The 22,652-nt window shown below is 41.0% G+C and overlaps 1 protein-coding gene and 1 long non-coding RNA gene across 4 annotated transcripts in view; one reads left to right on the forward strand and one right to left on the reverse strand.

Annotated features, from left to right (window-relative positions):
• LOC133215130 (uncharacterized) overlaps nucleotides 1-2,223 on the forward strand; it is a 29,636-nt gene extending 27,413 nt beyond the window's left edge. For 2 of the 3 annotated variants that reach the window (XR_009726321.1, XR_009726320.1), the window contains one exon: nucleotides 822-1,204. This is a non-coding gene — a long non-coding RNA (uncharacterized LOC133215130). Of the gene's footprint in view, nucleotides 1-821; nucleotides 1,205-2,098 lie in introns of those variants that run through there. The other variant, XR_009726322.1, reaches the window with a different exon arrangement.
• Nucleotides 2,224-2,898: 675 nt separating this feature from the next.
• Nucleotides 2,899-22,482, reverse strand: KCNG4 (potassium voltage-gated channel modifier subfamily G member 4). The gene is made up of 3 exons (XM_061358897.1): nucleotides 21,318-22,482; nucleotides 19,656-20,455; nucleotides 2,899-4,019 (listed from the first exon to the last, which is right to left on the reverse strand). Exons 2-3 carry the CDS (start codon nucleotides 20,403-20,405, stop codon nucleotides 3,234-3,236), a joined length of 1,536 nt encoding a protein of 511 aa, XP_061214881.1. The 5' UTR covers nucleotides 20,406-20,455; nucleotides 21,318-22,482; the 3' UTR covers nucleotides 2,899-3,233.
• Nucleotides 22,483-22,652: the final 170 nt, after the last annotated feature.

The following is a 22,652-nucleotide window of genomic DNA, read 5'->3' on the forward strand; positions in this document are numbered from 1 at the left end:
TCACTATTATTTATAACAAAGTTGGATGAAAAGCAAATTTTAGGTGATCTAACAGTAGGTGGAAATAATAAAATACCGAACCTGCAAAATTAATGAGAGTTCATTACTGAAATAATAATATGTCCTTCTTATGTATGCTTCCCTACCAGAGGAACTGGTGAAAGTCAAAGAGGAGAAACAGCTGGAGAACAGCTGGGAGGTACAAGGGCTGCTGTGAGAACATGAAACGATCTGCAGAATCCCTAGAAGTGAGTTAGGTCAAAGCAAAGGTCATAGCCCGTCAGTGCAATTCCAACAACATACAAATTTTGCATTTAGTCCTTGATCAAAACCCATTCACTGTGTTTTAGTTCCAAGTCAGACGAGTAATTGGAAGGGTCCTTTATTGTGTTTTCATGTGACTCTGCCACACTCTGGTGTTAGAGCAGAGTATCTATCAACTTCCCCAAATAAAGCCGCGTGATGGGGAGTTTTGCGCGTCCCTTCACCATACCGTAGGAGTTGTTGCTGCATCAGAGTAGCAATTAGAAGCTTAAAAAGAGATGCAATGCATTGATGAGGGCTGAACAACATGGTTTCCCCTTGGATAATGAGTGCTGTTCCTCTGCTGCTTCTAGAATTTAGATTCAGGGAAAAGGCTTTGAACTAAATGAAGCGGGATGCCAGGCACCTACACTGCTCTTTTAATTATGTCTGGTTATGAAATGTTAAGATCTTGGCAATAACAATATCTGCTAATTGTAACTGCTTGTTCTGAATTTGTTTCTCAGTTGAATTATCCAGCACTAAATGTTCCTCTCAACATATTTTTCGCTCCCTAGTAACACAATGAATCATGAAGGACATTTTCTATGAGAGCTTGTGCAGCTCAGACCCAGCTATAGGAAGAGACTGAGTTGAAAACAGAAATATGTTGAAAGTACAAGCACTCACTTCATTGTTAAACAGTGGTGATTTGTTTGTTTTACCTCCATGTAAAGAACTTACGCTCTGGAAGAACTTACACAGGCTTAAATGGTGAGTCAAGGTTTGGGTTGCTGTAAATTCGGATGCATGTTATGTCCACAATCCCACCTACATCACAGAACCTGGTGGATATTAAAGTGGTCTAAGTACTTGGGCAGTAAAAGCCCCAGTATTTTTCCAGACATCTGCATGTTTAGAACAGTAGCAGGGCTAATTTTCTGTGGGACCATGTTGAACTAGCTCCCGCACTAGTAAGAAAACTCTTATTCCGAAAAAGCGGATCAGTTACACTACCTGGGTCTGTTCTACATAGGACACCTGTTCTAACAGGCACAGTCAGCACTGACTTTGGCTCTACTAGACCAGAAGGGCAGCAGTGAGCTGTGCTGTTGTGGTAGTGTGCAATTTATTTTCCTAAGGAACTGATGTAACTGTGAAGGAATACAGACTCTCCCAGAGAAATGCAAGTAGCAGCACTGTGCAAAGGATCCTGGAGTGGTCTGGGTCATGGTCCAGATTGGGGTTGGAATCTTGTCTATTTTACCACCTAAGTAATCTTACTAAGTAGTCCCACCTGCTGTAGAGAGTTGTTGGCAAAACATAAGTGCTAATTAAGGAAAAGAAAAAATAAAATCATAAAATACAGCTGGACCTATGCATAAACCAGCAGAAACCCTTTGCGTGGCAAATATAAATGCCTGTCATCTAGTGTCGACTTGTTTCAGTTGTGTTGGAACATCCCATCTATAATCCGCTACAGTTTCTGTGGCTTAAATCATAGGGTCAATAGCAAGGTAAATCCAAGAGATTAATTTGAGTCACGTGCTCCAAATTGTGCCAACAACTGTGCTTTTCTGTTCTTAAGCTATGCAGTGCAGTGAGGATAGTATCTAAAACCCGAAACTCCCAAATGCCTCCGTGAACTTGTGTAACTCTGCAAGTGACTGTGTTTGTACGTCCATGTGGGAGACAGGTCACAAAACTGGGAAGTACCCCTGTGCTCCAAATGGCACTGTACCATGCAAGAGCAGTGCAGATGGTAAAGGCACATTGCACACTGACTCTCCAGTTTTCTTTGGGATATGCTTTATTACATAACTGAGATTTTACTTCCACTTTCTGTTCACTATAGGATGTCTGACTGAGATGGCTAAATCCTTGAATGAATCTGAAGACAATTGTAAAGGGAAGTGGGAAAAGTAGCTGAGAAGGTTGGAAGAAAAGGCAGCAGACTACAAGGGCAGTATGTGAGCTGAAGGATCAAATTATGGGACAAATGATCCCCTTCCCTGTTTCCTCAATTTGGTTTTAAATAGTGTGCTCTGTAGAATGTAAACTACAACTATTTCTCATTTATACTCCCACTGCCTCTATTCACCTCATTCTTTACCCTTTTAATGCTTCTGAGCTATCATCTCATTCTCAGTAGTTCTTTCATCTTTCTTCCAGAGAAGCCATTCACCGTTCAGTAAAAAAGATAACACCAACTCTTTTCAATATGGTCAATAAGCTTTTTTTTTTTTCTTTTTATTCCTTGTTATTTTTATTCCCTATTTTAAATAAGTATATGAAAAAAGTTTGGAAACTTTTGCTTTCTAGTATGAAACATTCACAGTTTGCACACCGCAACTGCACTTCAAGCGAATTCTTTTGCAGACACTATGTATTTCATACAATAGCAGTGCAATTTGTTACTAATAGGTTGATAGTCTGGCTACAGGCAAACTTTGAAAGCTTCCACATACAGTGCTTTTACTTTAAGCTTGTTAGTGGTTTTAGATACAGAATTCATTTTTGTATCGAGGCTTCTTCTGTATGCCTGGTGGATGAGCATTGTACAAACAACACTGGTGCGTAGCCCTGAAAGAATGCTTTCTAGTGCTTGGCTCAAGTTGTTAATTGCATGAACATTAGAAGCTCAAAGGCAAATAAAACAGTAAGTGTATTTGTGCCGACAGAAGCTGTTTTGTTTGTTACTCATTCAATATTACATATTCACCAAGATACATGACTGGCAGAGTTTATTCTTACTAGTTATAGAGAAGAATGAATACTTATTATTGAATAGACTCTGACTTTTGACATTCTCAAAACCTCCAGCTCCATAATGATGTGTTTGAGCTAGATGTGTTGGCTTGAGTACTTCTTATACCTATGCTGACAGAAAGCAGTGTTGTAACTGGTGTTGTTGCTTTGCTATTGTATTATATTGACATAGAGATGTGTATATTTCTGCTCTTATTCTTGGGAATGCTTTACAACCAGGCTTAGTTCCCTTTGTAAATGTATTTAATTGGTGATGCCGGATCCTCCAGGATTAAGCTATCTGTCTCATTGAAGGTGTCACTTTCACCAGAGTGATTGGCGTTTTTTACTCTGTTTAGCCGAGACTGCATTCGTTCATGTTCCTTTCTCAACTCCGAGTAGGAATGGGAGAAAGTGTGGAATATTGATGTCGCAGGAAACGACATGATGAGAATTCCACTGAGGATGCTGCTGAGAGCCACCATCTGGCCTGGGACACTTCGTGGTACCATATCCCCATACCCCACAGTGGTCATTGAAATGATGGCCCACCAGTAAGAAGCAGGTATGCTTGTAAATTCGAGCACCTTCCCAGATTCATTCTCGGCGAGATAGACCAAGGGAGAAAACAGAGTGACAGCAACACATAAAAAGAGTAAAAGCAAGCCGAATTCCCGTGTGCACCTCCGAACTGTGAGGCCCAAGGTCTGCAAGCCCAAGGAGTGTCGGGCAAGGTGCATTACATATAAGATCCTCAGGGCTCGTAAAACCCGTAGCACCAAACTAACCTTCTCCAAATATGTGTTGCTACTTGGCCTATTGTCCTCCTCATTTGAGTCATCCTCTGAGAAGATGAGGGAAATGTAGTATGGTGAAATAGCCAAGAAGTCAATTATATTTAGGGGTCCTTTGAAGAACTGACATTTGCTCCTTGCCTGAATGAATCGGAGGCAGAACTCGAGGGAAAACCAAGCCACACAGATGGTCTCTATGACGAAGATGTAATAGCACTTCTGGGAACACTCACCCTGACACAAAAACAAAAAGAGAATTAAATAAAAGAACAGTCTATGAACCAGCATCCAAAAATACTAAGGAAGAAGCAATATGTACTTGTTTGAGTCACTGGTATCAGAAACAGGCAAATCCCTAGCAGGTAGTTTTACGACGGTCATTTTTCAGTGGTATGTGGACAATAATGAGCACATGAAATACCCGAATGAACGAACGTATCTACTTGATTATTTTTCATAGAATCATAGGGTTGGAAGGGACCTTAAAGCTCATCCAGTTCCAGCCCTGTGCCACTGGCAGGGACACCTTCCACTAGACCAGGTTGCTCTAAGCCCTGTCCAACCTGGCCTTGAACACTGCCAGGGATGGCAAAGAATTTCCTTCTAATATCTGGCAGGTTAAAGCCATTCCACTTGTCCTGTCCCTACAGACCCTTGTCAAAAGCCCCTCTCTGGGTTTCTTGTTGGCTCCTTTAGGCAGTGGAGCTCCTCTAAGGTCTTCCTGGAGCCTTCTCTTCTCCAGGTTGACCCAGCCCAGCTCTCTCAGCCTGGCTCCAGAGCAGAGCTGCTCCAGCCCTTGCAGCATCTGTGGCCTCCTCTGGACTCACTCCAACAGCTCCATGTCCTTCTTATGTTGTTGCCCCAGAGCTGGATGTAGGATTGCAGACCTTGTATCCCCAGAGTACAGGAGAGGGGGAGAACCCCATCCCTCAACCTGCTGCTCACACTCCTTTTGGTGCTGCCCAGGACACAGTTGGCTTTCTGGACTGTCAGCACACACTGCTGGGATGTGTTGAGCTTCTATTCTTATTACATTGCTTCTTCCAGTATAAACGAATGAAACTTATCTCTGTATAAAGTCTTGGCATGCAGCTTATAAGTCCCAAATAAGTCTCACTTTCTGCTCTCAAAGGGAAATTGATTTAAACTTGACTGGTTTATAAGCCTGTACAAAAATCAGCTTCTCTTTGAAAGATTCATGTTTGAATGCCTCTGTAGACTTCTGGTGCTGTTTGATGCATGGTGCTTTCACAAATACTGTGTGCACTGGTGCAGTTAAATGTTGTTCAGAGATACTTATTGAGTCATTTGGATCTTTGGCTCAGTAGTGCCATATATAAATTTTGTTTCTTTATGTACATGAAAATGTTTTATTCTAAAGGAAAATAAATATCCACCCAGTAGCTGAAACTTGTGTTGAAGTCTCCTTTTCCAGTTTTGAGGCCACATGCTACAGAAAGCGTTTCGTTGGTTCTATTACTGAGGAATTGCTTCAATTCAACTACCTTGAATTCGCGTTCATTGTTTTCCTGAGCTACACTTAAAAAAAGAAAACTTCTTTTGGCCAATTCTAAGGAGGCAAATGCAAATGAACTTGTAATTATTTGGGCAAACTTTGTCCTTTAGTGATAGGCAGCCACTAGATTTTATCCCTGGAAAGAGCATCTTAACAGAGATGCACATATCGATTACAGGGGCTGAGGTTTCTGCTTACTGTATTCCAACTGGCAAAGAGCAAACCAGGTCCTGCCACCATTTTTCTCCTTATAAGAGATAAGAAACAGCAATGACAGCAGCATCTACTGCTTAGCAGCTGGGAACCTCCCTCTTAAAGAAACACATTGTTTAAAATACTGGTGTCGCTGTGTTCTTACACATCCTGTCTATCCTGCTGATAAATACATTCCTGTACCTGTTCAGAAACTTACTTCATATATTCTTAAGAAACCTGGTCTTGTGATTGGACTAATGCTGTTTGGATTTTTTTGGTTTTTAGCATTGTGAATAAGTTTATTGAAGAATTCCACCGAACAGGTACTTGTAAGATATTTTCAGTGGTATGCAGCTGTTTACATGAAGTTCCTGCATCAGTGCAAATATTTGGAGTACAGTTTAAGTGAACTAGAGTCTTTCATGGACTTTGGCTGACTTTGAAGCACTTTTGTGTGCACATTATCAAAACACTGGCACATGAAGTGTATGGGCTCTGAGGTTTTGGTCAAGATGAGAAATCTCAGCTATAATTGGGAACCAGAGAAAGGGCTTGACCAGTATCGCAACCCTTTGAAATTCCAGGCCAGACGCAGAATATGGGTTGTCACAGCATGTTCCAGAAAAATAATGTGGGAGGTGGTAATTTCATTTTTGATTTTTGAAAAATAATATTTGGCAAATAGCTCTTTCTAGCTACAGCTGGGGTACATGAGGGCTTAATAAGGTTAAAGAGTCTTCTCATATTTTTGCTGAGCATCTCTGAGGTGTTAACAGCTGCAGAAGATCAAGCAGAATTAGAGATTCACACAAAAAGGACATGGAGCCACTGGAGCAAGTGTAAAGGAGGCCATGAGGATGATCAGGGGACTGGAGCACCTCCTGTATGGAAACAGGCTCAGAAGGTTGGGGCTGTTCAGCCTGGAGAAAAGAAGGCTGCGTGGAGACCTCATAGCAGCCTTCCAGTATCTGAATGGGGCCTATAGGGATGGTGGGGAGGGTCTCTTCATTAGGGAATGTAGTGATAGGACAAGGGGTAATGGGTTAAAACTTCAACAGGGGAAGTTTAGATTGGATATAAGGAGGAAATTCTTTCATGTTAGGGTGGTGAGGCACTGGAATGGGTTGCCCAGGGAGGTTGTGAATGCTCCATCCATGGCAGTGTTCAAGGCCAGGTTAGACAGAGCCTTGAGTGACATCGTTTAGTGTGAGGTGTCCCTGCCCATGGCAGGGGGGTTGGAACTGGATGATCTTAAGGTCCTTTCCAGCCCTAACTATGATTCTGTGTTGAAGGATGATCCGTGCAGAGAAAGGACTTCCTTTTGAGATGGCACAGTGGCCATGTCTTAGTCAGGAATCACTGCAGATCCTTGGTTTGTGAAGGGCTTTTTGTATCCTCTGTAGAATAAAGTCAGGGCCTCTGTATGTGTTTTTCCTGGCTGCCTGTCTCTGGAACTAAGCAATTTATAGAAGCAGCTCCTCATATAGTGTTATCCATTCTCACAGGAAATGTTGATTAAAAACACCACAGGAAACAGATAACCCTACTACTAATTAAACTTGTTACCGGTGCTGTTATCCTCTGCATTGCAGAGTGTCTGTTGTGATAGAATTACTGCTATTCTCAGGAGTAGCGAGTCTTTTTGTTCAGGCAGTGTTTATGTTGTTGGCTATCTGATGTCCCGCAGGTAAAATGGTAACGTATTCCTGACATACATTTTCCCTGCCTAGCTCTCATAATGATTTAGCTCTGTAGCACCATTTGGGGATTTTTCCATTTTCTACACAGTAGATCATCAAGATCATAATTTATCTCTTAGTAAGCATTGCCAAAGATAGTGAAGCCTTGGCCCTGCTAGAGGATCAGGTTATAGCTCCATTTGAAGTCATTGCCATGGTCATAACTAGAATGCATTGATGTCTGCAGTCTGCTGACTTGGCTTGATAAGATTGCTTGCAATCAGAAGTTGTGTTATGCAGTGTTCACTTTCTTTGATTATTTGTACAGTGCAGACTGGGCTCTGCACAGACCTGCCTGGGGTCACTCTAGTGATGTGGTCTGGGAATTAGTCATTGTTGCTATCAAGGTTGGTTTTATTTTGTTAATGGATTGAATGTCCAGTACATCTGTTGTTTATTTACCTTTATACATTTTCAGGTGACATCGCTTTCAGATCATGATGTAAGTTTTGCTATTCCTTCCTTGGAAAATGCAAGAAACGAGCTGTTGTCTGCTGTAGGTTTTAACCATTAACATTTCAGATGTCTTTTGATATGAGCATGAAATTTCAAGGTATAGCATTGTAAGGACTCTTGGGAGATTGTTTATTCAATTCTTGCCATCCTCAGTTGCCTCAGGATTCCCCGTGGAAAATTACATACACTTCAAGAAAGCAATTTCATGCAGTCAGCTTCCTAAATGCATATCTCATTTTTCAGAAAAGTGGCCTTCACATCAAATTTTTTAGGACTGTTACTGTGCATTTTAGTTTTCCTTGGTGCATAGTTGTGGATGTAAAGGACAGTGAGCTCTCCCCTTGCTAGCACATTGTCTGTTTTGACCTGTTTCTCTCAGAGGGAATTGATTTATCCATGCAGCATGGTAGTTGGTATGGAGGTGACTGCCTTAAGCCCTAGAAATAATGCAGGTGACCTACACTTGCAGAAAGGCCATTCACACCATTACATACTCTAGATATACCGTGACTTATTCAGTCCATATACAACATCTGCCAGAAACTTCCAAGCCTCTTTCTCTGCCTGTCTTTATTTCTCTGTCATCAGTGTCTAGATAATGAGTGTAAGACCCTCACTCTGTGGTATTAACTGAGAACATGCTCATTGATTTCACAGTGGGAGACAGATTTCATCCAGTGAGCTTGTATGTGAATGTTTTATGTATTAGGAATATTTGTATATATTATGGAATATATCTGATGTGGTTTATATATAATACCCCTCTCTAATGTCAGTCCCTTTGAAGATTCTTGATCCTTTTGAACATCCAGTTCAAAAGCAACATGTATTGGAATAAGAGGGGAAAGAGAAGAAATATTAACTACCAAAGCCACTTGCTGTTTCTCTCAGTATTTCTGATGATTTTTAGACCTGAGTCCTTAATGTTCCCCTTACAACTGTTGCCCGTACAGCAGGCAGAATAACATGCTGACTTTAAAATACCAGGTTCATACCAAAATATGGATGCCTGTATGCCAGTGGTAGAATTCAAATTTGCCATTGTTGCAATTCCCATTAGATGTTAGTTACTTTCAGCAGCTTCTCAAATTATAGCCCAAATGCTGTGATCCATGAAAGGTTGTGTTTGTTGGGTTTCTTTGCATAAATGGCCAGTAAACCAATTTCTGTGCAACAGCTTCTATGTATTTCCTCTTTCTGAACAAAGCAAGCACATCCTAGTGATCAGTGCCTGCCAACACAAACCACAGCAAACAACTCCCTCCCATAACATCACCATTAACTGGAGCAGAATTCTCAGCTTCTATTTTCAGATCTTTGGGACAAAATTGTCACTGACCAAATTTTTCCTCCTGTCTGCATTTTTGCACCCAGAATATCGTGGTGGAGTGGAGGGAAAGCTCCAAGCCGTATGGTGTTGACTGTGAACATGAGCGAAAGATGAGGTTTTATTTATCACTGACCACAACATATTTCAGATGGGCTTTTCAACATAATGCCTTGACATGTTTTACTCCACCATAGCATTAATCAGTACTCAAACTGATTACTCAAACAAATCAGTAATCATTGACTCTGATGGGAGAACAGATATCACAAAAGCCGCTGTGAGTATCTAAGTCTTTATATTCCATTTATCATGCAGATTTACTTTTGAACAATGCAAGAATTTATCAGGATTTATAGAATTTTTCTCTAGGTGAAATCCTACGAAGTGTGATGTAAATGTAATAAAATACATGCCTGGTATTGACCGTGCGTATGAAAAGAACATTTGGCCCAGCAACAAAGGAAACATTTTGTATGCAAAAAGATACATACTGAGCCTGATGCCTGAAATATTGAGTGATTTCTTAAATTTATAAACAGTCTCAAAGAAGCAAAGGGGCTGTTTGAAACTTCTGTACCACCAGAGATAATGAGCAATTCATGCTTCCTTTTCATTATTGCCTTCCGCTGTATAAGTCAATGGCTTATTTTGTGTGTCCTCTTACGCGCTGGAATGTTTATAGTGTTACAGTGAAATTGCTCATTTTGCAATACTTCTATTAACTTCTCTTTAGATATGGAAAAACAGGCCCACGGTAAAATGTAAGAGCAGCAGTGCTGAGTCTGCTTAGCCCAGTGCCTTCAGTCACAGAGGTGAGTTTACAGAAAGATTTATTCACTAACTCTGAATTCAAACTAAATGAACCTGAGATTCATGCCACTCACAAGGTAAATAAGATGAATTTCTGGTCCAAGTGCTTTCTTAGTTTACCAGGAAACATTACTTAACTTGTAATGACATCTAGGATAATAGCAAAATCAGATCTCAGAGTTATGCTGCACTAACCTATCTTACAAGAGGTATAAATCTCATCTAGGGAAAATAGTATCTTTACATGCGTCAGTAATTGTAGCAATGCCTAGGGAGAATGAATCAGAATTTCTCCCCCTGGAATATGTATCTTGCCTATCCACCTTGGTTTTGAGATGCAATTCACTTTGTTACATTTTCTAGACAAGGAAAAACTTATTATTCTATAGATAGCCGGATGAGAACACCAATGAAGTACTCTTGTGCCTTCAGGGTCTGCTCCGTGCTGGCCATTTGTGTCCCACTTGGCTGCATTCTAAGACACTTTATAATTAATATATGCTCTGTAAAATTTGTTCTGCATCATTACCTGATTTGCCAATTAATTTCCTACTGCAAAGATTTATCTCAGTACTTTTTGCAGTGGGTATTCAGTCCATTGTAAGATGTTTTTCTGTAAATGCTGAAGCAAACACAAACCAGTGTTAATCTGTATTTTATAAATCACACTCTTCAGTGTGCTTCTCTTATAAAACCCTTTGAGGATTCTAAGCATTTGAACCTGTGTCTGCTTGGCCTGTTAGCAGCTGACAGCTGTGTTGCACAATGATAGAAAAGGGGTTGTGTTTTATCTCTGGTCCCCTCACCATTATCAACTGGAAATATCAGAAGGAAGCATGCAAAGTTTCTCTTAATCTGATAAAAATGAGGAAAAATACCCTGCTATTCCCATTATAGTGTAAGTGCCTATATTCTGCACCTGTACTGGAACAGGAATTGCATGGGTACCAACTTCCTGCCTTGTTGTGACTGACTCCAGGTGGAATTTCATTGGCAGCAATCTGAACTTGTTTTCCATGGTGTGTAATTTAAGATTTCACACAAACATAGAGTCCTAGAATGGTTTGGGTTGGAAGGGACCTTAGAGCTCATCCATTTCCAACCCCTGCCACGGGCACGGATGCCTTTCACTAGAGCAGCTTGCTCCAAGCCCCGTCCAACACTGCCAGGGATGAGGCAGCCACAGCTTCTCTGGACACCCTGTTCCAGTGCCTCAGCACCCCCACAGGGAAGAATTTTTCCCAACTCTAAACCCCTACCCCCTTCTAGTTTAAAGCCATTCCCCCTTGTCTTTTCATCATGTGCCCTTGTAAAGGGCAATCTTTTGATAGGGTGGGTCTTTTGATAAGGGCAATTTCTTGTGATCTCCTTTCTACGCTTGCCAGTTAACACTGTTCATAATAATGTTAGTGATTTCAAGTGTTATGGCAGTAATCTATTTCCTAGTTAAACAGTGAAAGTTGCACCAGTGCTTGTAGAACAGTTTGCTAATATGTTCTGCTATATCAGTATATGGATCCTTTGAGAATCATGTCACCCTTAGTGATTAATATTTTCAAAGCTTCAAAGTGGAAAGCAATCTGTACATCAGCAATATGAATATGTGTTGCTTATACAGCATATTTAGGGGAGAGGCAACCAATATTATTTATGAAGCCAATTTGGTATAAGTCCTTGAACCCAGTTAGAAGTAATGATTGAACCACGGTATGCAAACACTGTTATTCCCAGGATACATTTATGGAAACCAGCTGGCTCTTCATCATAAAACGGGTGCATGATCGACAGAAAGGGTCTGAAATCTCTTCCCAGCTAGATCCACCCTAGATGCAGCAGTAGGTGCTTCTGAGTAAAGGCTGTGTTGGTGTTCAGTTACCCATACTAAAAAGACTCAAAGCAGGGAAGGCATTAATAAAGTAATACGCTTAACTCTTCTTGATTCAGACTCCTTTTGGAGTCTTAGAGGAGAGTTTCCTTAAACATAGGACCTGGATCTGCTCAGCACTCTGCATTCGAAAGGTAGGCTGCCAAGAACATCATCGTTCACACCAGAAGTGTGCCTGTCTCTGGCTCATGCAAGGTCACAATTCACATCTGCTAAACCTACCCTTGCAGGTCCAGATTTTGTTTGGCACATTCAAGTACTGCCAGTTCCTGCTCCCTCTGATCTACACACTGGTTAATGAACAGAGGCCAGTGTCCTCTGAAGTGGTAGCAGATGGGATGAGCCTGTGTTATGGGGATCGACCTGCCTTCTGCCTGCTTGTGCTTCCCAGCGCTAAGTAGAGAGGCTTATCTCAGCAAGACTGCTCTTCTTGCAGTCTGGCCTTTTTGCCCACTCAGAGATGAAACACTCAGTCCTCTATGTAGAGGATTTAGGAGCAAAACAGGCAGGAACTTTCCTCTCTAAGCCCACGGTTGGCATTTCCTGGGCAAGGTACTGTTTTCCAGCCCTTCGCGCATCTCAAGGTTATGTGTGTACAGTGCATCCTGGTTTATAGCATCTCTTGGGCAGTTCCCTCTGTGGAAAAAAACATGGGCTAACGTAATAGTGAAAAAAACAATCTTTGGTTCTTGCTTTTGCCTGTGCACAAATCCAAGGTGGTGGATTTACAGGGTGAGAGTACAAGTCTAGAGAGTGGGTAGGCAGAAGCAGAGGCAACAACATATACCTTATTAACTCTGGGCTGTTCTTATCCCAGTCCACAGCAGGAAATGAAGAGATGCAGGGGAGAAATCCCTTTTGGCTGTAAAATGATGACTCGGTGAGGAAGTGTTGTGCCAGTCTGTGTACCTGGGGCTGTGGGGCCCAGCTGCAGTGCTGCAGGTAGTGCTGAATCACTGCGACCGCATTGCTGCTGCTGCTTGAAAAATTAAACCATGCTCTGCTGAATGAAGTGGTGTTTAGGGAGAACTTGAAACCCCTGTGTTGTGGATCACTTCAGTACTTGGATTTATGGTTACAGACTGCTGCAATAAAATCAAAAGGTTTACAGCCTGCTGAGAAAGAGGCTGTAACCTGATTTACAGAACGATGAGCTTGTTAAAGGAGTGCTGCGTATTCTGATCACAGAACGATCTCCCACTCACTTTGCTTTATGAGAAGGAAGCCTAGACTTATGAATGCTATTACCGTAACTAGTACAAATGAGGAAACTAAGCTAATATTGGGGTTATATTAGTGTGGACATTACAAAGAACATAGAAGGAAATTATTATCTGTGTGTCCAACACATAATTATCTCCTCTGAACTGTAACTCTGTAACTGAAATAAAGTATTTCAATTAACTTTTAAACTTGGGTCCCTATTCTGCAAACACTGTGAGAATCAATCGGAAGAATCTGAGTTTGTTTTAAACCAATAGGTGATCCGACAGTATATGTGATAGGAGAAGGACGTGAAAGAATTCCCTTCTTGTTTTTCTAGTAAGAAATTGAACAGAGTTCATTTTGTAACTGAAGAACAATATAGTTGAAATAACAAGGTATTTATCTGGGGCTTAGGAGGATGACCTTGAGTTTCCAGTTTTGCTGCTGATCAGATCATTTGCTCTGCTACTATCTCTTCTCGACTTCTTTCCTCATTGCTTTATAAGTTCTTTGGGGCAGAAACTACTTCTTGTTGTACCTGTGTAGCGCACGGTGTACCATGGGGTCCCAAATATGGTTGAATCTGATATAAGGGAAAACGCTCGTGCTAATAGGAGGTGCTGGTGCTGTGGGAATACACGCAGCATATGTAGTGCATAGCCCTGATGCTGCAAAGAAATTACCAATTAGGTTTGCTCAGAATTAGAATACTGCATTGTGAGTTTGACTGCAGCAGAAGGAAGAAGAGTCCTCAAAGATTCCCATCGCATTCAAGGAGAAATTTCTAAAGCACAAATTTGGGTGGTTAGTTATTTTTAATACTTGTTGCATTATTGCTATGAACTTGGAGGATGCATTGATTTCAGATAGCGTTTTCCAAAGATAAAGTGCCTCCCTCAGAGGAAATACCCATCTTAAGGAAGGCATTTATTAAGTAATCATCTGTGCTGAGCCCCTTGAGATAAGTCAAGTGAGGAAAGGGAACAGAGTATTTTTCTGTTATAAGCATCACAAACGCTAAAGTGGCAAAAGGGTAAGAAAAGCCCAACCCCCAGCAAGGAACATGTGTGCTGCCACACTGAATAACTGTGGATTGACCTCCAGCTGCAGAGCAGCTGGAACAGCTGGGTGTCCCCCCAGGATAGCGTGCAAAGCCGGGAGACTTAGTGCTCTTGGGATACAGCCAAAACTGGGTGAACATAAGGCAAACTAATAACGTCTAATTGTGCTTTCTGGACATTGGACCGTGCACTGGCAGAGCCAGCCTTGAAAGCTGTGCAGAATCCATGTGCTCATGGGAATGTCCAGACTTCCTCAAGAAAATTGTTTTCTGTGGCAGTGAGGATAAACTGAGATGCAGATGTTCAGCAGTGCCCACCCCCCATTTGGGGGTCATTACTTAAGTCATATTACAGACTTAAGTAATATGAACTTCATCAACGTTGTACATGTTAGATTTAATGCTTAAATATGTAACTCTGTTGGCAGATGCTTGAAAAACAGTCACAGTGTGGAACTATGAAATCAGAGTCTTAATGGTGCAATTTCAAGGTGGAAGCTTTTGATGTTACTGGACAGATATGCAAACCTCAAAAGATCCCATAAGGCAACAGTTTCTGTATATGCCAAAGTCCCAGGCCTGAATATTGTGATTTCTCTTGTTTCATGACTTCTTATGTCATATCTTCCTTCAATTGTTATTAGTTTAGCTAATTCAATCCACAGAGCAAGTAAGTCACCTGGACTCTCCTGTGTCTACTGCTACTAGACTGGAAGTTTTTATGTGCTTTGGTGAAGCATAATTTCCTGCTTTAAAATGCTACAATACTTTCATGGTTAGAAGAAATGAGAATGGTACTAGATGATTAGATAACTTCGGAGAGTCAAGTGTTTGCAGTAAATGTCCTCATAGGAACACAGAAAAATGTACTGAGCAGATGCAGTAAAACCAAAGCATATCCAGCTCTATTTTGTTCCAAGTGATATGCATATACCATTGTATTTATAGATATGCCTGTACACATACGCCTTTATAGTCTTGCACTTTTTAATGAGCATTAGATTTTCTTTCTCTTTACAATAAGACCAACAAATTGTTTTTTCCTTATAAGGTAAAATTACTCCACTTTTAAAGAACACGAGTTTTTCAGCAGTTTCCTCCAGCGTGCAGGCTGAATATTCTGTTTCAGTACCAAACAGTGAAAAACATAAGCCAGTGCCTTCAGAATAATGGTGTAAAATGGAAAATTTGAAATGTTTCTATATATATTTGGTGTTGGGTTCTTTTTGCTGTGATCATGTTTTGTGGATTCTCAGTGCAACTAGAGACTAAAACCTTGCCCTTTTAAAAGGAATTAGATTTTCATATAATCAGAAGACCCCCTGAATAGGAACGTTTAACAAGATGAATGGTCTAGGTTTCAAGATAAGGGCATTAGATCTGGCAATACTGGTTGCCACTTATGTCAGTTATGTTCTTTACGTTACATACAATACATAAAGCAGTTACAGGCTTCTCAAGGTCAGTTAAGAGCAAATACAAAAATGAGTAGTAACAAGATCTGGCCAGTCACTGGTCACCAAAAAAAACCAATCTTAAACGGTGTTATCTGTTGGGAGACACCTACACGGGGAGAAGATTTGGTGGTTACTGGTGCTGAGAGGCAGAGAATGGAACTCTCTGGGGTTTCTTTTTCCCCGTTCATCCCCTGTCCTTAATTTGCTTCCCTGACTGAAAAAGGACCTTGTTGTACCCTTTCTGCTGAGTCGTTTCTCCAGAGGATGCCAATTTTAGGGAGTTACTAAAAGAAATGCCCCTTCCTAAGGAAAATCCCAGGAGTCCTTCAAACCAGTCTCCCTGTCCGAGCTCTTCTGCAGTGGTTTCATTCCATAGTTCTCTGGTTTAATGATGTGTTTTTTGCACTGGGTTAGGTGTGCTGAGCAGTGAATATTTCAGTTACACCTCTTGGATCCTGATTGTAACTCATATGTGCTACTGGGACTTTCAGGGGGCTTTGATGGGGCTTTTGTCGTGTCTCTGGTGGTATGATCTTAATTCCTTTGAGGGAGATGCAGGTAGATTTTGTTACTTCAGGTTTCTTATCCTATATGTATGGCTTCTGATTCAGATTTGTGGTTCTCTCAGGCTGCCCATTCAGATCAATAATAAAGTTTCTCACCTTCAAATATGCCTTTCTTTCTATATCTACATACACACATGCCTTGATTGCTGTATCTTGGTGACACTATATTTACTTCCTTACTGAAGACAATTTGGTCTCCATAAAGAACAGATGCAAATATCCTGGATAAGGATGAATTGCCATTGGAGGAGCTGACATTTCAGTTGGTTTATGCCCAAATAACATAATTTAACTAATGAGTCCTGTTTCCTTAGCATCATGTATGGTAAATACTTTTGTATATCTGTCCCATGATCAGACATAAACTTGCCATCACCAGAGATACACATTTATCACTCCAAGATTTTCCTGAACTTTTGGTCAACTTTGTCCCAGGTCTGTTTGCTCTGGGTTAGGATTCATAGCAGGTGCTGATATCACATATAATTACAGGGCTGTTTGCCCATCTGTCTGTGTTTTTCTTTCGTATCTCTAATGAGGAGGTTCCTAAATGTCATTTGACATATTCTAGAGCATGTGCATGGAACCAATTATAATAACTCAGTCTTTATTTTACTTTCAGCTGTATTCCTGTCTTTAAGCTATCCCTCCCCTCCCTTGTCTGCTGCCCATGGAAGTGGCTCCTTCCCTCCCCTCTGGTTGCTAGGGTGACTGGGCTTCCCTGATGCGGATGCTCTTGCCTTGGCTTGTTGCCATCCCTCTGTCTCCCGGAGACTGGAGTTTTCCCTTTCTCTCGGATGGTGACTCCTGTTTGCTCTTCCTCCTGCCCAGGCAGCTATTCTCCCTTTTGAGCAGACCTGATTTAGCAACTGCTAAAAGAACAAGTGATTCCATGTGCCTGCAGGGTGGGATCAGCTGAGCCTCTGAGTGAAGTGGAAGTCACCTTGTATTATTTTTCCTTTGTTTTTCTGTCTCTGATCCTCCTCCTTGAGCTGCCCTTCAGACAGTTCTCACTCTTAATGTGGCTGTGATGATGAGGAAAAGGACCCTAGAGTGGTGCATTTGCAGCAGAGGTAAAGCCTTTTTTTCATTTGTATTTTGGAACAGATAAATTCAATTTTCAGTGTTAGTGACGTTGGAAAACAGACCCTTGCAGTACTTGTAAGCACTTTTACGGTAGAGGTTTTGCCAAGGTTTAACTCAAAAATGGCTAAACCTCAGGATAAGAACATCTTTCACACATGTCTGAATTCAGGTGTGGAATTACAGGTTGTTCAGAAACTTTGTTGAAGGAATTTGGCTGTTTTCTCTTGCTGAGCAAACAGATAACGTGAGATCTTTATATGCAGCCACAAAAGCCAGAATTTCAGATTCTGCATGCCTGTCCCAGGTTGCTGGCAAATGTGGCCCTATCTTAAAATCACTTTCAGAGTTGTCCAGTGGCCAATTCTGAGTTACAAATCAATGTAGAGTTGCAGTTTGCCTGGGTATGACTCAGCCACAAACAAGCAGTAGTGGCTTTAGTCAGTTAAGTTCCCTGAGGGGTTTGCCCAGTTCTAGCTAAAATGCTGTTTTGTGACACCAATAAGAAAATTTTAGGGGTTGCTAAGAATTCAGGGATGGAAATTTAGGATTGTTTTCATCTGTAGGGATGGAAAACCTACTATTTAGCAGTTCATATTTCCTGCTTTTCCACAAAGCACGGGTATTTTGTCTTGTATATTCCCCTATGTTTTCTCTGGCATAACTTGAAATTATTCACATGCTAGGACTTTTACTGCTTAGTTTTATGCTTTTGCTGCACAGTGACAAAGTGCATTAGGCTGGTGCTGCAAGTGTAAATGAGGTAATGCTTCCAAGTATTTGGATAAATGTGGTTCTTTGCTCAAGTTCATCCTTCATCCTCTCCTTCTCACTTTAAACATTCCATCTTTTCAGTTTGCTTTTTAAAGTCGTAAGATCTATATGCAAAACTAGAAGTGCTAATATCTGTGTGTTGTAGGAAGTCCAGGAACAGCATCTAGACAGTAGCTACGAGATATACAACCCTCAATATGCTTCCCTTTCTAACATACAGCTATTTTTAAAACGCACAACATATTACATCTAGCTGAGCACTGAAACATTATGTGCTTGTTCTCTTACATGAAAAGTATTTATAAAAGCTTTTTGTGCAGTGGCTGGGAAATGAAGATAAAATGCAGCTGGCTACTTCCATTAACAAAGTTAGTAGGAAGCACTTGGTAGAGCAAAGTTTGTAATGTTTTTACATCTAGCTGTAAGAAGGATGTTCTATATTTAAAGCACTTCCTGGGAAGAAGCACTGGAACAGTGTTACGGTTTTTCCTGCCAAAAGTAATAGCTGTGGAAGGCTGCAACAGCACCAGACTTATTACTGAAAGGTAATAGTCTTCCCATGCAAATGTAAGTTAATATTCAAGGGTTTAAATGGGACAGGGAATGATCTTAAATTTCAGCCTTCTGTGCAGTCCTTAGTTTCATTCATATTATAACTTATCTTCACCATGACTGTGCCGCTTTGATTTACTGCTGGAACAATAAAATATACACAAGTTTTTGTATTGTGCATGCCGTGCTGTGCTATAAATATAAAAATGACTTTATTCATCGATATATGATACGCTGAGGAGTGTGTTATCTTACAGCAGTGGTTGGGACAGAGAGTTTATTTGACCTGGATTTTCTCAGCACTTTTGGAAGGGCAGTTTTCAAATAAGTTCATTATTCATTAAAGAGATTAGTCAAGGTTATTTGATGAATTTGAGCATTACTACATCTGAAGTAACTTTGGATTGTTGCTTCCTCTGTTTTATTATTAAAATAACAAATACTTAAGATGCTGAAAAAATCACAGCAATGTTATAGAGAATTCTTCATGTATGATACAGGCTTGATTGGTTTGCCCTGAATTAGTGTGGATGACTTACTTGAAAATGTTTGAAATGGAGTTAGCAGTTCAGGTAGTATTTGGCATTACTCTTACAATATGTACCTATATATGTGAGCAAATACAGAATTATGATTTTTGGAAGGACAGCTTTTAAGTACCGGTATCTGCAAAAATGCTTAATCTGTCTCTCATCCTTCAATCTTTATGCAACTATTAAAATGTAACATTATAACATTATAAAAATCAATGAATATTTATTCTTCTTTAAAGATTTGACTGCGTTATCATAAGGGAAGATACCCAGGTATTTTAAAAGTTGTCAGAGGAAAATATTTCTCTAGCTGATGTGCCCAAAGAGATTGTTTGTAACTAGTAAGTAAAGTATGTTGAAAACTCCACAGTGTCAGTCTGAGAGTCTCAATGCTAACAAGTTAATATAAACTACCCCTGCAACAACTTCTTAAGAAGGAAAATCAGTGCTGTACCAGGGAGCTGCAATAAGTAGTCTGTCCAAAAGTTAGTGACAAACTTTGTTCACATTATTCTTAATTGAATATCATTTTAAAGATGATAGAACTCATTTAAACCATTGTTGCATTTTCCATTGTAGACCATGTCATTACCAGCAAGTTTTGACCCTCATAGTTATTGATTTTCTGTATCTTTTTTAATGATGTATGCCTAGCAAGGCAGACAAATTTAATTCTGCAGTTAGACCAGTTAAAAAGGACTTACTTACCCTGTCTTCTTCAGCTCTTAAGTCTGGCATTGTGCTAACACAAAGGCTTACAGCTGTGGTGGCCACAAAGAGAATGGAGAGACAAGCAAAGACTTTCCCTGGGAGTCCTGACTGGGGATTTTCTACCATATCTCTGAGTCTGTTCATAAACTGTCCAAATTTGGTTTTCTCATCCAAGACACATGTAGCTTCTTTGCTCTTCCGAAGTTCCTCTTCTTTGCGTACCTCAGCCAACTCCTGCAGTTTTTGAAATAGTTTTCGAAAGCAGCAGTTCTCCAGGTTGGATTCCTCAATCCCCCAGTACCTCAGCTCCTCCTGGAAAGACAAGGCACACATGTCTCTTAAAAGCATCAGCTTCCCTGCTGCTAGAAAGCTGACGATCATCCCAAAAGCACTGGGGTTCCTGTCAAAGAAGAACTCATGAGTGTCTTCATCGTAATCATCACACAGCTGAATTATTTCTTCATAGCTGCTGCAAAACTTCAGTTTGCTCAGTCTGGTCAGGGGAAATTCATCTAAAGTGCTCCAAGGTAGCAGGTATTTGATGCCTCCAACATTTATCATAATCTCTGTCTTCAGATCGACTGCAGAGACATGTTCAGGGTGGTAAATCCTCGTGGCTCTTTGGTAATGGACCCCTTTGACAGGAGGGGTTTCAACGGAGACAGGGAAGAAGTGGCTCAAGGAATTACAAGAAGTGTAGCTAATGTTACTATAGTCTTGGTCACTGCCTTTGGAGAGAATAGGCATGTCTAAGAGTTCTCACTGGGACATCCGAAACGGCATCAGAGCAGGGTTATCTGTCAGCCAAAAGACATAAGAAGGAGGAGAAAACATAGCAGAGGTTATTGCAAGAGAAAAAGTGTTCCAGGCTAAATCACAAAATTAACGAGTGCTGTTTAGTAAGTAAAAGTCACTTCTGTGCTTCTTCCTGAAATCTGCAGCCTGTGAATGAGATGTGCTTTGCAGCCTCATTGGTTGTCTGGCAACACACAGGCACGGGGAGAGCTAAAGCCTCATTCAGAGTTATCACAAAGGGTTGGATTCCTGTGAATCTAGATGTGACCAGGTCGGTTTCTTTTCCGAGCAGATCTCGGTCAGTGTTAGATCAATGTGTTTTCCAGGGGTTGTCGCTTCTGCTTTCTTATTTCTATAAACCCTTAAATACACGCTAACTCAACTAAGCTGCTTAATAGTTGTTAGAGCGGTCAATTATCTGTTATCAGCTGGATACAAAGTTCCTAATTGCTTTGACTTGAATGCTCAGATTGCAATTCTTCTTCCTTTCACTGCATGCCTGTTTTGCCTGCTTCTCTGGGGTATTGCAAGGATTAGCTAGTAGATGTTTTAAATATGCCTTAAGAGGTAAAGTGCTGTATAAATTATGACTATTCTTTTCAACCTGGTCTCATGTCACCACAAACAGCTGAGAAGATGATAAGGAACGTTTGCCCACCCTGGAGAAAACTTTATTACACAGACAGAAAGCAATGTACTTCATCAGTCAAAAGGGAAAAGCAATTGAAAGATGCCTCCCCTTTCACTTCCCCCTTTCAGGAGTAAATCTCTGCTTTTGTTCATAAGCCCTGAAGATTCAAAGGCATTTTTTACCCCAAATCAGTGAACTGCAAAACTGCAAGGAAACTTCCCAAAGTTACTCACCACGGTGCCCCGGGCTGCTGCCTGGTACCTGTCTTCCCCGCAGGTGAAGTCCACATGCCGCAAACTGACCAGCAGAAAGACCTGGGGATGCTTTGCAATATGGATTGCATGAAAAAATCACTATAGCACTGTGGAGATCGCAGCCTCTTTCCTCTTTCTCTTCTTCCTGCAAGGGAAAAATATTTGTATGAGTTCATGTACCATATGTTGTACTGATAGATCCTTTGCAGAGGAAACCGTGTCCGAAGTGGCAGCTCCTCTTCTGGACTCCTGGAGTGCCCTGGTGAAATATGCTGAGTGAGAGCTAGTGGATCCTGCCCTCTCCCTGTCTATCCTCTGTTTCCCTTGGGACTGTCAATGTGGTCCTGAAAGAGGAGGGGAGAGGGAAGGGGGAAGGGCTTAGAAATAATCTCTCCAGCATCCCTCCGTCTATTCAGCAGGCAGCAGGCAGCAACTGGGTAAGTACATGGAGTACAAGGACAGTCTCCGACTAATGAGTTTTAATGATAAATAAATTCTGGCAAAGGTACTTAATAAGAAATTTCAGTATCTTTTAACTCCTTCCATTGTAGTCATACCAGAGTTGTTTGCTTTGGAGACACCAGTCAAATTCCTCAGGAGCAGTTTCCATGTCCTGTGTCCCTCTTGAAACCAGGATTTGCTCTTAAATAACCCTAGAGAAAGTGGATAGTTGGTTTGGTCTGGGAATGCTGGGCCTCCTCATTCTTTTAGCTATTAGGGAAGTGCTTTCATCCCATAAAGGAAAGGGTCTCTGGCTTGCAAAGAAGAGATGCTAAGTGCTCTTTTTCCAGATCTGCAATGCTTTTCCAATAGCCAAGAACTTTCATCTTTCTTTATAGATGATGGAAAATCAAACATAATCCTTTTCTCACTTTTCTCATACATGGCTGTACCAGAGTGAGCTTGCTGTGATGCTTTTAGGTTCTGTACTGCCAGTAGGTGCCTCAGTCTCAAGTTGGGGTAATGTGGATTTGACCTGTATTCTACTTGCTTGGCCTCAGTCAGAGGGTTCAAGAAACTACAGTTAGATCACATTGACAAGTAACTTCTGTGGTACTTCCAAATACAGTAAGAGATACTGAATGCTATAGTTTATGGCTGTATCCAGCGTGGCTAAAAGCACTGAAGCAGCTATAACTAGAGGGGTGTGTGAATCTGTGGGATTTACATATCCCACTCTGAGTATGAAGGTCGCATGGGTAAGTGTTATGAACTTGATTCACGGAGCTGCTTTTCTACCTTTGGACAGTGGGTACAGGATGCAGTGATGCCATTTGCTTTCACTGGGCTACTTACTCTTATAATGTGTGTGGG

Source organism: Neopsephotus bourkii, unplaced genomic scaffold, assembly GCF_033783945.1.
Source record: "Neopsephotus bourkii isolate Nb327-2 ecotype Australia unplaced genomic scaffold, CSIRO-AGI_Nbou_v1 NB_954, whole genome shotgun sequence".
In the NCBI taxonomy this organism is placed as follows: domain Eukaryota; kingdom Metazoa; phylum Chordata; class Aves; order Psittaciformes; family Psittacidae; genus Neopsephotus; species Neopsephotus bourkii.

Excerpts from the sequence above, each read along its gene's own strand:
- KCNG4 (XM_061358897.1), bottom strand. The coding sequence starts at position 20,405 with ATGCCTATTCTCTCCAAAGGCAGTGACCAAGACTATAGTAACATTAGC. Across the intron at positions 4,020-19,655 it reads TAAGAGCTGAAGAAGACAGG|GGTGAGTGTTCCCAGAAGTG; the intron begins GTAAGTAAGTCC and ends TTTTTGTGTCAG.